General features: G+C 46.5%; 1 protein-coding gene across 2 annotated transcripts; it reads left to right on the plus strand.

Moving 5' to 3' along the window:
* The first annotated feature begins 883 nt into the window (after positions 1–883).
* Bpifa3 (BPI fold containing family A member 3) lies at positions 884–13,280 on the plus strand. 2 transcript variants are annotated; one of them, XM_032902424.1, is made up of 7 exons: positions 884–1,202; positions 7,167–7,317; positions 9,070–9,177; positions 10,877–11,026; positions 12,085–12,169; positions 12,506–12,569; positions 13,066–13,280. In XM_032902424.1, exons 1-7 carry the CDS (start codon positions 1,076–1,078, stop codon positions 13,077–13,079), a joined length of 699 nt encoding a protein of 232 aa, XP_032758315.1. In that variant the 5' UTR covers positions 884–1,075; the 3' UTR covers positions 13,080–13,280. The 2 variants fall into 2 exon arrangements, with proteins under 2 accessions (XP_032758315.1, XP_032758313.1); XM_032902422.1 differs by having other exon boundaries at positions 1,076–1,202; positions 13,061–13,095.
* The last annotated feature ends 1,465 nt before the right edge of the window (positions 13,281–14,745 follow it).

A 14,745-nucleotide genomic window follows, 5' to 3' on the forward strand; every position in this document is an offset into this window, starting at 1 on the left:
TTCATCGGCAGCACCAACTGAACTCAGTGGGGAATTAAAAACACTTGGTATCGGGAGCAGGATGCGTTGTGGAACCTGGAGAAAGATGGAGGGAGTGAAGGGTGGATACAATTAAAATATGCTGAATATGTGTATGAAATATTCAAAGACTAAACAAAAAATATATTTAAAAAAACAAAGTTGAAAGATATCAAATGTTAGAGAGAATGTTAAGTGAGCCCATTGCTTTGTCGACTGGGGATGTAAATTGGTCATATGGAAAAAAATATAAGAGGTACCTCAAAAAGTTAAACCACCATATGGTCTAGCAGTTCTGCTTCTGGGTATATAGGGGAAATAGAACCCCACATCAGAGAGACACCTTCTATGTTTACCGAAGCAGTGTTCACACTGACTGAAGTGTCTATCAGGGGTGAATGGAATGTTATTAAGCCCGTGCCAAGGAGAAAATGCCACCATTTCTAATGGTGTGAACAGACCAGGAGGCTATTACGCTATGTGAAACGAGCCAGATGTCGACAGATCTCAAGTGTGATCTCACAGGAAAATAGGACCTAAAAGAGTAGAAAGCAGAGAAGCAGGGTAGAGCAGGGCTTGCTACAGGGAGAAGCGGGTGAGATGTGGTTCAAGGGATACAACCTTACAGTTAGGAGATGAGTAAATTCTGGAAACCTTCCCTGCCCCCAAAGAAGAAAAAATGAGGAAGTTCTATTCCAATTGGACCATGCTGTCTGTGTTGGTCACTGAGGAGTCACCAACATGTAACTTGTGCCCAAGATCAGGGGGAGGACTCCTGCTGGATGACCCAACAGTAGCTCTGGTGAGTGTCTCCAAGCAACCAGATCTGCCTGTGCAGGCCTGGCCTTTTGCATCTGCTGTCCAATGTGAGCTAGCCCTGGGAGCAGCTGCCAGAGCCATTTGTACCACCTCCCACAGCATGCTGGGGGCAGCCGTGCAGCCACCTGCCGGAAGACAGCTGTAAGCCCATCGATCTGGGTGGCCATACTCACAGCCAACTGCCTGGGCCCTGCTGGACCATTACTGACACCTGCAGGTTCGGGTGCCAGCACCTGAGATGCACCTACTCTGGAGGTTCCTGGTCCTCCTCCTGGGATTACTAGCCTTGCCCTCAGCCCTGCCCAAGCAGCCTTGGCCTGGACTGACCAAGGCCCACAAGGATGGCCGGTCCACCCTAGCGAGAAGTGAGCTTCCCACTGGGCTTGGTGTCCTATCCATAGGGTGTGGGGAAGGCACAGCCTGTGCCCTACCACTGACTGCTGAGCTTCTTATGTATGTATGTATGTATGTATGTATGTATGTATGTATGTGTGTGTGTATGTATGTGTGTATGTATCTATGTATCTATGTATCTATGTACACATGTATCTTTGTATGTATGTATCTGTGTATATATGTATGTATCTATGTACATATGTATCTATGTATGTATCTGTGTATGTATGTATGTATTTATGTACATATGTATCTATATATGTATATATGTATCTGTGTATGTATGTATGTATTTATCTATGTATCTATGTATGTATCTGTGTATGTATGTATGTATCCATGTACATATGTATCTATTTATGTATGTATGTATCTGTGTATGTATGTATCTATGTATGTATGTGTGTATGTATGTATGTATGTATCTATGTATCTATGTAACTATGTATGTATTTATCTGTGTATGTATGTATTTATGTACGTATGTATCTATGTATTTATGTATCTGTGTATGTAGTATCTATGTATGTATGTATGTGTGTGTATGTATGTATGTACGTACATATGTATCTATGTATTTATGTATCTGTGTATGTAGTATCTATGTATGTATGTATGTATGTATGTATGTATGTATGTATGTATGTATGTATGAATGTATCCCTTGGATTTTAAGTACAGGAAACTGAGACTGGGTTAAATTTTTCCAGTTCATAGCACATGATCTCTTGTGTCATTTTCTCTTTCTCCCTTATCCTCATTCCCATCCCCTTAGAGCCTTGGCAGAACTACTGTGTGCTTAGCATGTGTTTCTAACTATGTCTGTATCCCTCTGGGCAGGGTGGCATGCATGCCTTTAATCCCAGTACCTGGGAGTCAGAAACAGGCAAGTCTCTTAAGTTTAAAGCCAGCCTGGTTTTATATTGTGAGACTCTTTCTCAAAACAACAACAACAATGACAACAACCTGTGTCTGCGTGCTTTGCAGGAAGGGTGTATGTAACTGACCTGTCACTCACTCTGTGGTTCAGTCTAAAGATGCTTGCTTTGTACTGCTGCCATCTCGCTCGCTTTGAGGAGCGCAAAGAAGTCCATACCTCCTGCTACCTCCGTTTAATTGGCTGCTCTCTCAGGACTGTCGCCTAGGCTGTCTGTATCTTCCCATTGCTGTGAGCAACATTGAGATGAACATCCTTGAGAGGGTCCCCATTAGGACACGTGGGTCAATTCCTCAGGGGTACATATATCCGGAACAGGTGTAAGCTCCGTTTAATTGAAACTGTTAAAATGGCTCCTCCTAAAATGGCTGTCTGGCGTACACTCATTCCAGTTGTAAGAGGACATAGCTGTCACCCATGCTCCCCACCACGGGAGGGTATCCCGTGCCAAACTAGCCAGCACTGCCAGAGCGAAATGCCACAGGTGGGGTAGGATTGGAATGCCAGTAGCAGAACGCAAACAACAGATGGGGGTTTACATCGTCTGTCAGTTAAAAATTCAAGTTAAAGGTGATGGCAAGTTTGGTGTCTGGGGAGGGACCTCTCTTGCTGGCTTGTGGATGGCACTTTCTCACAGCCTGTCAGAGAAGGACATGCCTGAGGTCTTCCTCTTACAAAGACACCTGTTCAATTGGATGAGGGCTGACCCTGTGACCTCATTTAAATGTTTCTCCTGCCTTGAAGGCACGATCTCAAGTAGTTAGTCGCCCCTAAGTACCCACGGGGATCCGTTCCAGGTTTCCCCTCAGATCCTAGAATCTTTGGATGCACCAACCCTTTACATAAAATGGTACAGTGTCTACACAGAGCTGACACAAATCCTTCCTCATACTTGAAACGTCTCTAGATTACTGTAAGACCAAGGACAATGCAAATGACTTGTAAATAGCCATTGTAGCTCAATCAGGGAATAATGGCAAGAAAGAACAGACATGTTCAGAGCACATGTAATTTTTTTCCAAATATTTCCAACCCACAGTTGACTGAGAGTGCAGATAGAACAGAAGATGGCCAATATTCCTCCCCAAACAGGAATAGACTTCAATTCATCAATATATCATCATATAGCTTTGTGTTTTGGGTCTTTTGATGGTGGAGGAGAAGGTTTAGTTTAGATATATGACAGAGCATAGCCAGAGGCAGAGACATGTAAGACAGTACAGACTGGCCATGACCAGACTGACCTGTGTTGGGGGGGGGAGGGGTGGAGAGCCAGTAGGCCCAAGATCTTGTCAAACCCAGAATTACTCTAGTCGTCTATTTCAACAGTGTTCTAGTTTTACCTTCCACGCTGAGGGTGTTAATCCACACAGTGGGCACTTATCTCTACGTGCATCTGTGCGTGAAAAGTAAAACCCAGCCTCATTCCTGACCACATGAGTCAGTTTCCAACCCATGCCCATCTCATAAGCGACTGCGTTCCCAGCATGAGGACTCACCTGCTTTCCAACCGGTCTCTGCAACACAAGGCTTTAATTGTTGCTGCACTGTGGAATACTGCTGCTTCTGACCAACACTTCGTGCTTCCCCATGAATTTCCCAGTGTGTCAAGTTCATCTGAACGAGACCTGCTTTCAGTCATATTGAATCTGTGTGGAAATTTAGAGAAAATGAATATGTTCACAATGGAAGGCCCTACCCATAGGCTTAACCTGTTGTTAATCAGATTTTACACTATGCCTCATAAAATCCTATGGAAGTTTTGAGCATGGTTTCTCAAGTTGATCCCTTGAGAATTTATATGTTTTTTTCTGATATATATATATATATGTATAGATAGATAGATAGATAGATAGATAGATAGATATAGATATAGATATAGATATAGATATAGATATAGATATAGATATAGATATAGATATAGATATAGATAGTTGGTTTTTATGGTACAACTTGGAGAGATCTTCAGCCATAGTTTCCACTTAGGAACCTTTTGCATATGGATCTGTCTCTTCTCTATGGGAGACATGTATCTTAGTTGGAGTTTTATTGCTGTAAAGAGACACCATGACCAAGGCAACTCTTATACATAAAATATTTAATTGGGGCAGCTGGCTTACAGTTTCAGAGGTTCAGTCCATTATCATCATGAAGTATGGCAGTGTGTAGACAGACATGGTGCTGGAGGAGCTAAGAGTTCTACATCTTCATCAGAAGACAGTAGAAGGAGACTATCATCTGTGGGCAGCACAGGACATGATTCGAATTCTACACTGGGTGGAACTTGAGCATAGGAAACTTCAAATCCTGCCCCCACAATGAAGCACTTCCTCCAACAAGGCCACACCTACTCCAATAAGGCCATACATACCTCCTAATAGTGCCACTCCCTGTGGCCAAGCATTCAAACACATGAGTCTATGGAAGCCAAATCTATTCAAACCACCACAACATGGAAACATGAATAAATGCTCAACAGAAAAAGGATACCCTTGGCTCACCCCAGGCCTGCTATCTCCATACCATGGTCCCACCCACAGGGGATGCTGTGGACTCTGACAGTTCTGCACCGAACTTCTGTGGTCATACTTTTTTTTTTTTTTTTTATTAACTTGAGTATTTCTTATATACATTTTAGTGTTATTCCCTTTCCCAGTTTCCGGGCAAAGATCCCCCTCCCCCCTCCCCTTCCTTATGGGTGTTCCCCTCCCAACCCTCCCCCCCATTGCTGCCCTCTCCCCAACAGTCTAGTTCACTGGGGGTTCAGTCTTAGCAGGACCCAGGGCTTCCCCTTCCACTGGTGCTCTTACTAGGATATTCATTGCTACCTATGAGGTCAGAGTCTAGGGTCAGTCCATGTATAGTCTTTGGGTAGTGGCTTAGTCCCTGGAAGCTCTGGTTGGTTGGCATTGCTGTACATATGGGGTCTCGAGCTCCTTCAAGCTCTTCCAGTTCTTTCTCTGATTCCTTCAACGGGGGTCCTGTTCTCAGTTCAGTGGTTTGCTGCTGGCATACGCCTCTGTATTTGCTGTATTCTGGCTGTGTCTCTCAGGAGCGATCTGCATTCACATTTTGATCATCCGTCTTGAGTTTCATTTATTTTAGGCATCTAGGGTAATTCAAGCATTTGGGCTAATAGCCACTTATCAATGAGTACATACCATGTATGTCTTTCTGTGATTGGGTTAGCTCACTCAGGATGATATTTTCCAGTTCCAACCATTTGCCTACAAATTTCATAAAGTCATTGTTTTTGATAGCTGAGTAATATTCCATTGTGTAGATGTACCACATTTTCTGTATCCATTCCTCTGTTGAAGGGCATCTGGGTTCTTTCCAGCTTCTGGCTATTATAAATAAGGCTGCGATGAACATAGTGGAGCACGTGTCTTTTTTATATGTTGGGGCATCTTTTGGGTATATGCCCAAGAGAGGTATAGCTGGATCCTCAGGCAGTTCAATGTCCAATTTTCTGAGGAACCTCCAGACTGATTTCCAGAATGGTTGTACCAGTCTGCAATCCCACCAACAATGGAGGAGTGTTCCCTTTCTCACATCCTCGCCAGCATTTGCTGTCGCCTGAGTTTTTGATCTTGGCCATTCTCACTGGTGTGAGGTGAAATCTCAGAGTTGTTTTGATTTGCATTTCCCTTATGACTAACGATGTTGAACATTTCTTTAGGTGTTTCTCGCCATTCGCATTCCTCAGCTGTGAATTCTTTGTTTAGCTCTGAACCCCATTTTTTAATAGGGTTATTTGTCTCCCCTGCGGTCTAACTTCTTGAGTTCTTTGTATATTTTGGATATAAGCCCTCTATCTGTTGTAGGATTGGTAAAGATCTTTTCCCAATCTGTTGGTTGCCGTTTTGTCCTAACCACAGTGTCCTTTGCCTTACAGAAGCTTTTTGCAGTTTTATGAGATCCCATTTGTCGATTCTTGATCTTAGAGCATAAGCCATTGGTGTTTTGTTCAGGAAATTTTTTCCAGTGCCCATGTGTTCCAAATGCTTCCCTAGTTTTTCTTCTATTAGTTTGAGTGTATCTGGTTTGATGTGGAGGTCCTTGATCCACTTGGACTTAAGCTTTGTACAGGGTGATAAGCATGGATCGATCTGCATTCTTCTACATGTTGACCTCCAGTTGAACCAGCACCATTTGCTGAAAATGCTATCTTTTTTCCATTGGATGGTTTTGGCTCCTTTGTCAAAAATCAAGTGCCCATAGGTGTGTGGGTTCATTTCTGGGTCTTCAATTCTGTTCCATTGGTCTATCTGTCTGTCTCTGTACCAATACCATGCAGTTTTTTATCACTATTGCTCTGTAATACTGCTTGAGTTCTGGGATAGTGATTCCCCCTGAAGTCCTTTTATTGTTGAGGATAGTTTTAGCTATCCTGGGTTTTTTGTTATTCCAGATGAATTTGTAAATTGTTCTGTCTAACTCTTTGAAGAATTGGATTGATATTTTGATGGGGATTGCATTGAATCTGTAGATCGCTTTTGGCAGAATGGCCATTTTTACTATATTAATCCTGCCAATCCATGAGCATGGGAGATCTTTCCATCTTCTGAGATCTTCTTCAATTTCTTTCTTCAGAGTCTTGAAGTTCTTATTGTACAGATCTTTCCCTTGCTTGGTTAAAGTCACACCGAGGTACTTTATATTATTTGGATCTATTATGAAGGGTGTCATTTCCCTAATTTCTTTCTCGGCTTGTTTCTCTTTTGTGTAGAGGAAGGCTACTGATTTATTTGAGTCCGGTCGGTCCCTTCAGGTGCGGTGTCTCAGACGCAGTGGACCTGCTGCTCCTGGGCCCTCCTCTACGGGTACCCAGAGGCTGAATACAGTTTCCTCCTGGGCCAGGGATGTGGGCAGGGGTGGGCAGCGTTGGTGGTCTCCTCTGCTCTGCTGCCTCAGGAGTGCCCGCCCGACCAGGCGGCGAGCGGTCATACTCTTAAATAACCATATGCACATCACATACCTTCTCCATTTCCAGTTATTGCACAGGGCCTCCTGAAGCACAATGCAGAAGGACGAATCCAGAGCATGCGTCTTCTGGACCGTCTGAACGTCTCAGGGACAGTGGCCCCAGGGATGGTGAGCTGGCTTATTAGTGGCATGAACTTCCAGCAGCAGCAAGAAATAAGGTAAGACCTTGACACCTACTGTAGATTGGGGGGCGGGAACTCTAGGGATGGTCAGAGGGCAGAATGGGCAAGACAGAGAGCAGGATTTATGAAGGAAGGCATTCAGACTTAAGGAAGACAAGACACAAAGCCAAAGATGAGAACAATCTGGGGCCCACTGTCAGTTGTTTGGGGAGGTGGTAAATCAGGGAAAGTAGCAAGAACAGCTCAGAAGCAGACGTGTCTGCACTTAAAGCCCACCTTTGCCACCAACTTTAGGGAAGTTGTTTGGGCATTCTAAATTCACCTGTAAAGTGGGACACAGAACAGAGCCTGGACAAATATCCAGGACATCAAAGGAGACCAAGGATGCAACCTGACTCTTGACTCTCCATTGAAGTGGGACATAGCTTTTGTGGCTCTGCATAAGGAGCGGACTACACTTCCCACAAACCTTGGGCACTCAACAAAAAGACAGTCATAGTGACGGCCCCACCCACAGGAGATGCTGTGGACTCTGATAGTTCTGCACAGAATTTCTGTGGTCAACACAGGAGATATACAACCCTCACTAGCTGGGGTTCTAATGGTAGAACTGGGTACACCCTACCCACAGCCACTAAGGCTGCTCCCTTGGCCATCCCAACACCAGGTCTCCATCCTGCCCTCCATTGTTCTGCCTTCTCTGCCCCCGAAAATGCTCTGCACTTTCTCTTCACCCGAATTCCTCATTTGTCTCCACCTGAATGAACAACAATAATCACTAGCAGGGTTTTCTTGTGAAACATGCAGCCAGAGTCACCTCTTTTTAGTCATTCCTTTAACAAATGTTACAATTAGCACCAAATATCTACTGGGTATCACTCACATCGAGAATAAATCTATGAGCAAGGCCTATGACCTTTACCTTTGGGAAGCCTCCATCCCAGTGGACTAGGCCTCAGAAAGTAATAACTAGTTCTAGGTGAAGGGACATGCCATCAAAACAAATTTAGCAAGGTGAGGGTGGGAGCGAGGCGGCTGGCCAGGACCTATCCAAGAGGTGCTCCTTGAAATGAAGAGAAAAGGGCAAATGACACGAGGGATATGGGACAATCTGAGAAGAGGCTGAAGGTGCAAAGGCCCTGAGGTAGAGGAAAGATCAGTGTGTCCAAAGAAGAGAGTGCCTGGCTGAGCATGTCTGGCTGAGCAAAGGTTGAGTGGAGAGGTGGGAAAACCAATACCGTACGGCAAATGTCATCGTGTTCAGTTTGTATCTTATTCCAGGAGTGCAGAGGAACCAGGGTAAAGGGGTGGTGTGAAGGTCACCCAGGCTGCCTCATGGAGAACAGTCTAAAGAGAGGCATCAAGGTCACAGGAGTGAGCCCAGGAAGGAGCTGAAGCATCCTCAGGATGAGCAGCAGAAGTAGTCAAACTCAGGATATGTATGGCAAGTAGGCCAAGGTGGTTCGCACATAGCAGTTTGGGTGCATCGAGTGTGGCAAAGCCAAGGAGCCTCCCTGTGGACTCCCAGAGAGATAATAGGGCTTTGGTCTGAGAAGAGCCTCAGGTTCCTAGGATGGCTGCTGTCAACATCTGGTTCTGTACTGCACAATCCACAGCTGGGGGGGATGCTTCAGAAGCCCTTCAACAGCTGGATGCCCAGGCTGTCAGAACATTCACACCAGGTCTGACTCCCGGCTCTACCACCTGACCGTCCTTGCGGACGAGACTGGCCTTGTTTCTGAGTCGTCCTCCCTCGGCCTTTCGGGGCTCTTCTTTCTCCACTTGCAGTATCAACATTACCAATGTGCAGCTGGACTGTGACGGGATCCAGATGGCTTTCCCCAAAGAGTGGTTCTCCGCAAACATCACACTTGAATTTGACATTGAATTCAAACTGTGAGTACCACCGAACAAAGCGTCTCTGGGACACGTTTTCTCCTTTTGGGGGACCTGGAAGCTAGGGGTGTGGTGAGGGGTGGGGTGGCAGACTAGGAAGTTCAGATTTTTCATGACCTCAGCCCGAACTCAAATCGTGACCTGGGTGGATCACTATTCCCTGAACCTTGGCTTCTTCTGCTGCAGTGGGGATGACACCCTCAGAGGAGGGGGTCATTTGCTCATCCAAACCTGTGGGATGTCAGCAGCTGTGTCCCATGAAAGAAAGGAGGGGAGCCACTCTGATTCCTCTTCTCCCTCTGCTCATCCCCCAGCCCCTGCTCAGACTTCCTGCAAGGAAAGCAGGAGCTGTAGCTATACAGAAAAGCTCTTATAATAGTGGCTTACTCTCAATTCTTGAATTTCCAAGACTCCTGAAATGATCTCTTTTTTTTTCCATCTTTATTAACTTGAGTATTTCTTATTTACATTTCAATTGTTATTCTCCTTCCCGGTTTCCGGGCCAACATCTCCCTAACCCCTTCTCCCCTTCTCTGTGTTCCCCTCCCCATCCTCCCCCCATTACCGCCCTCCCCACAAGAATCCCAGTCACTGGGGGTTCAGTCTTAGCAGGACCAAGGGCTTCCCCTTCCACTGGTGATCTTACTAGGCTATTCATTGCTACATATGCAGTTGGAGCCCAGGGTCAGTCCATGTATAGTCTAAAGGTAGTGGCTTAGTCCCTGGAAGCTCTGGTTGGTTGGCATTGTTGTTCATATGGTGTCTTGAGCCCCTTCAAGCTCTTCCAGTCCTTTCTCTGATTCCTTCAACGGGGGTCCCGTTCTCAGTTCAGTGGTTTGCTGCTGGCATTTGCCTATGTATTTGCCATATTCTGGCTGTGTCTCTCAGGAGAGATCTACATCCGGTTCCTGTCAGCCTGCACTTCTTTGCTTCATCCATCTTGTCTAATTGGGTGGCTGTATATGTATGGGCCACATGTGGGGCAGGCTCTGAATGGGTGTTCCTTCTGTCTCTGTTTTAATCTTTGCCTCCCTATTCCCTCCCAAGGGTATTCTTGTTCCCCTTTTAAAGAAGGAGTGAAGCATTCACATTTTGGTCATCCGTCTTGAGTTTCATGTGTTCTGTGCATCTAGGGTAATTCAAGCATTTGGGCTAATAGCCACTTATCAAAGAGTGCATACCATGTGTGTTTTTCTGTGATTGGGTTACCTCACTCAGGATGATATTTTCCAGATCCATCCATTTGCCTATGAATTTCATAAAATTGTTTTTGATAACTGAGTAATATTCCATTGTGTAGATGTACCACATTTTCTGTATCCATTCCTCTGTTGAAGGGCATCTGGGTTCTTTCCAGCTTCTGGCTATTATAAATAAGGCTGCTACAAACATAGTGGAGCATGTGTCTTTCTGAACTGATCTACTTAAGGAATTTTCAAAAGTCAGTCTAAGTCTGGGTGGGTTCAGTGGGAGAGCCTGCACTTACCATACCCAGGCTCACGTTCCATCAATGGCACCAGGAAAATAGAAACAAGCATAGAGGTCACTAAGGTCAATGGCCAGTTCCTCCTCACTAACCTAAGGCTTAGTGGACACGGTTGTTGGGAAGACGGTGAGTGATGCCTGGCTTTGCCACACTTCTTACTGACCACCCCCACCTCCTTCCATGGAGTTGCTCCTGCCTCCTATCTTACCACAGACCCTTCAATTCGAATATCCTCAAAACCCATGCCCGAATGGGCCTCGCTGCAGAGTCCTGGCTGGAGAAAGATGAGTTCGGTCGGAGGGAGCTGGTGACAGGCAGGTGCCAAATGGAGCCCAGCAGTGACAGTGCATCCATGACCACTGAGTAAGGCCTTCTGCTTTCCCAGGACAGTCCTGCCTCATGAGTGGCTGTGGCTGCATATCCCCACACATCCTCACAAGTCCTAAGCAGACTTCAGTCCTTTGCTAAGACTTTCTCCTCCTGTTCTCCCCTCCCAGAACCCATACCCTTCCTCCCTGTGTTCCCTGTATTCATCCCGGGGTTGGGGATTTGGCTCAGTGGTAGAGTGCTTGCCTAGCAAGCGCAAGGCCCTGGGTTCGGTCCCCAGCTCTGGAAAAAAAAAAAAAAAAGATGTGCACCACCCTGTATTCATCCCATTTTTAACCCACTGCAGAAACACCTTTTGAAGATGGAACTCTGCTCTTTCCCCTAAGGTCCTACTTCAAAGCTTTTGAGGAGAAATACAAAATCAGAAATGCCTCTTGAGCCCCACTAGCCTCATGGCTGCTTGGCTCTGTGGCCATTTTTCCTCCACTGATAGTCATTCGTCTTCACACCCCTGTGCTGGCATATGGCGATCTTCCTTCCAGAATGCCTTCCTGACCTTTTTAAGAACCTCATTAACACATCCCCAAGTATTTCCCAAGAATCTCCTAATGCCAAGCACCCTGCCTAATGCTAGAGGCACCAGGGTGAGCAAGACAGGAACGAGAATTTTATGGAGCTCTGGGGACTGACCACCAGCTCTGGGTCAATTGTCCACCTCAATAGACCCCTGTGAGGGGTGTGCTGATTTCACTCTGTAATTTCCAAATGCTGAACCATGACGCTTTTCATGAATGCCTGCCCATGTAAGCATCAGGTGTGTGGTAACAGCTCAGACTGCGGCAGACATTGACAATGTGGAGGAAGATCATAAACTAGTGCTCTCCTGCCATGGTCCTAACAAGAGTTGGCACTTGATTCCTCTGTGAACTTGGCCATGTCACATTACCTCTCTGGGTCCCAACTGACTATTCCTAGTAAGAATACCTCCCTAGATGGCCAAGTGAAAATTCAAGAGTGTGTTTAGCACATATTTCCCAGCCTTGGTGTAGCCTGGACTGGTTCATTCTGTCCTGATTTCTTATCTTTTCTCTTAGGGCAGCGTCACCCAAGATGAAGAATTTTCTGCACAACCTCAGAGAAAGCCTGGGGAAAGTTATCCCAAATTTGGTAGAAAGTCAAGTAAGTTTAAGGACACTGCCTTCCCTGTAGGCATCTGTGAGTCTGAGGATCGAGGTACACTTATGGGTAACTTAGCAGAGAACGTCTGCCGCTGGGCTGTGGAATCTGACAGCAAATGTCAGTAGCCAATGGCAAGGAACAACCACCCTAAGTGTTTGTATCCTTGTGTGTAGCACAGGCACAGTTGAAGTCCCCACTTCACAGACTTGTGGGGCTTCAGGAAATAGACATGTTGTCTGGGTCCTGCTGGAACCCAGTGCTACCAGTGCCCCCTGCCTCAAAGACCTCAGTTCCTTCCTATCCCTGGCTGACCCTCTGTCTGTGCTGGGGGCCTAGGTATGTCCTCTGATTGGTGAGATCCTCCGGCAGTTGGATGTGAAGCTATTGAAAGGCCTAGTGGGTGAGTGTTGGGGTGCATCCCGGGAGACCTCCTTGGAACTGGTAGATACTGAGGGAGGAGCCACAGCTCTCATGTGCTGTAAGAACACATACTAGGTACTCCATTGCAATGCTCCCCAACCATACGAGTGGGGGGAATAGAAGGGACTGTGGCCACCTAGGCTACACCCTACCAAGTCACCAGACTGGAGACTCTAGTTCCCCCCAAGAGCTCTGCAAGTCCAGTAGGGAGGACTAAAGTCAAAACAACCCCTACTCCAGAGGTGGTTGAACAGCTTCAGCCTCCCCTCCCCCGCTGCCCTGGTGGAGCTCACAGTCTTGGGAATAGAGGGCAGGAAGTGATTTGTCAAGGGATGTCTTTCTGAACATGTGATGGGAAGGGAATGCTCCTGGCCCCAGCCCTTGAAGAATCCATGGGGAAGTAGCCTTTTCTCTGTGGACTTGGGGATTAGAAGGATCACCTAGCAACCAAGACTCCCCTTCTCCTTTCAGAACAGGTGGCTGCTCATAACCTTGGTCAGCCCTGAATCAGTCAAATCTCTGCTATCAGGCTCGAGGGGCCTCCCATTGCCTGCCATTGGTCAAAAGGAGGTACTTCTGGTTGAGATCTTACGTCTCTCTCAGTGTGTGGCTTCTGCTGTCCCCTGGAAAAATGACCCCCAGGTCCCAAGACATCCTGTCCTTTCCAACAATAAACTCTAACTCTGAAGGATAACATCAACACCACTTGAAGGATATGGCAGCCCAAGCCCCTTACACACCCCCACACCACCCCTACACACCACCCTCCACCCCCCCCATCAAGCTTTAGGGCAAATATCCCTGGTTTGCTCGGCCCGGTAATGGTGAGGAATGCCCATGGTAGCCTGTTGTTTGCAGCCGGGGACCTTGCTCAAAGCAGGGAGGAGCTAGACTCATTGGCTCGTCTATGCTTAGTTAAGCACTTACTGTGGGCCATGTCTGTCGCTGGGCTCCCAAAGGGTGCATAGAAAGCACAATAGAGCAGAAATGCAGAAGAGACTCTGAATCAGACAAGGGTGGGTACAGGACAGAATGAGGCCTGTCATTGGACAAGAAGGAAGGATGGGCGGGAGAAAAGTTTGAGGGAAGAGGAGGAGACTGGAATGGAGAGACGGGAAGAGAAGCCATGAGAGAACAGGGAGGCTGACACTAAGACTCCAATCTGTGTATTTACAGGTTGTTATGAATATTCTTCAGGGATGGATGTGTATGGGGCTTTGTATGTTTAAGTGGGCAATTATATCTTATCAATTGGATCAGAGATTATTGTGTTGTGTGTTCTTTCTTGTGGCAAATTAAGTTTAAGAGAGTATGTGGCAGTTGGGACACTAAGCCGCCACGGGATTGGGATGTATATTTCTGGCATGGTGGCAGCCTGCCTTGGGAACTGAATGGGTAAAGAGATAGTTGCCAGGCTCAGAGAGAGGCCATCGGCAATGTGACATGGGATGGAGCAAAGTGAGAGACTTTGCTGACTGAGATTAAGATATCTGTCAGATATCTTGGGGCACTGCGGTGCTGGACCTAGTGGGGGTAAAAAGAAAGCCATTTATTATAATTTTACAACAAGATTCACCTCTATAAAGGAGCGGGTCCATGAGCAGCCAGTGTCTCCAGCCCCAAAGCAAGAGACGGAATAGAGAACAAACTCAGCAAACGTTCAGGGTAAAATGAGTGGATAATTCCTGACCTGTAGACTCACTATCTGTGTCTTAGACAAAGGGCATCACCATTTGGGCTCTTGTGGGAGTAAAAGTTCTGCAGGACCCATGGCACACTGCTGGCATCAGAGAAATCAGCCCGCCACATTAGGAAACTAGCAACACTCAGTCAAGCTGAGCTTAGCTTAGACGTGGGAGAGTCAGCACGAACTGTCCAAAGACAAGGCTGGCATGGCAGCAGTGCACACAAGAGCCGTAAAGCAGCCGTGTCTCCAAATGTCCTGAGAATGGACAGGCAGGCAGGGAGGTAGGAGAGACACAGCCCGTGTTAACAATGGTGATGAAAAGAACCCTCCGCGAGTGAATCTTCCAAAGCTGCATCAGAAAAGACGGACCTGAAGATCGTGTGTTGCAGCTCCAGTGACACAGAAGTAAAAACGTGCCACAGCGGATGCACATTGCTGGGGGTCGGGATTAATCACAGTGGAGCAAAGT

Source organism: Rattus rattus, chromosome 5 (assembly GCF_011064425.1).
Source record: "Rattus rattus isolate New Zealand chromosome 5, Rrattus_CSIRO_v1, whole genome shotgun sequence".
Taxonomy (NCBI): Eukaryota; Metazoa; Chordata; class Mammalia; order Rodentia; family Muridae; genus Rattus; species Rattus rattus.

Excerpts from the sequence above, each read along its gene's own strand:
- Bpifa3 (XM_032902422.1), top strand. The coding sequence starts at position 1,076 with ATGCACCTACTCTGGAGGTTCCTGGTCCTCCTCCTGGGATTACTAGCC. Across the intron at positions 1,203-7,166 it reads CCGGTCCACCCTAGCGAGAA|TTATTGCACAGGGCCTCCTG; the intron begins GTGAGCTTCCCA and ends CTCCATTTCCAG. Across the intron at positions 11,027-12,084 it reads AGTGCATCCATGACCACTGA|GGCAGCGTCACCCAAGATGA; the intron begins GTAAGGCCTTCT and ends CTTTTCTCTTAG.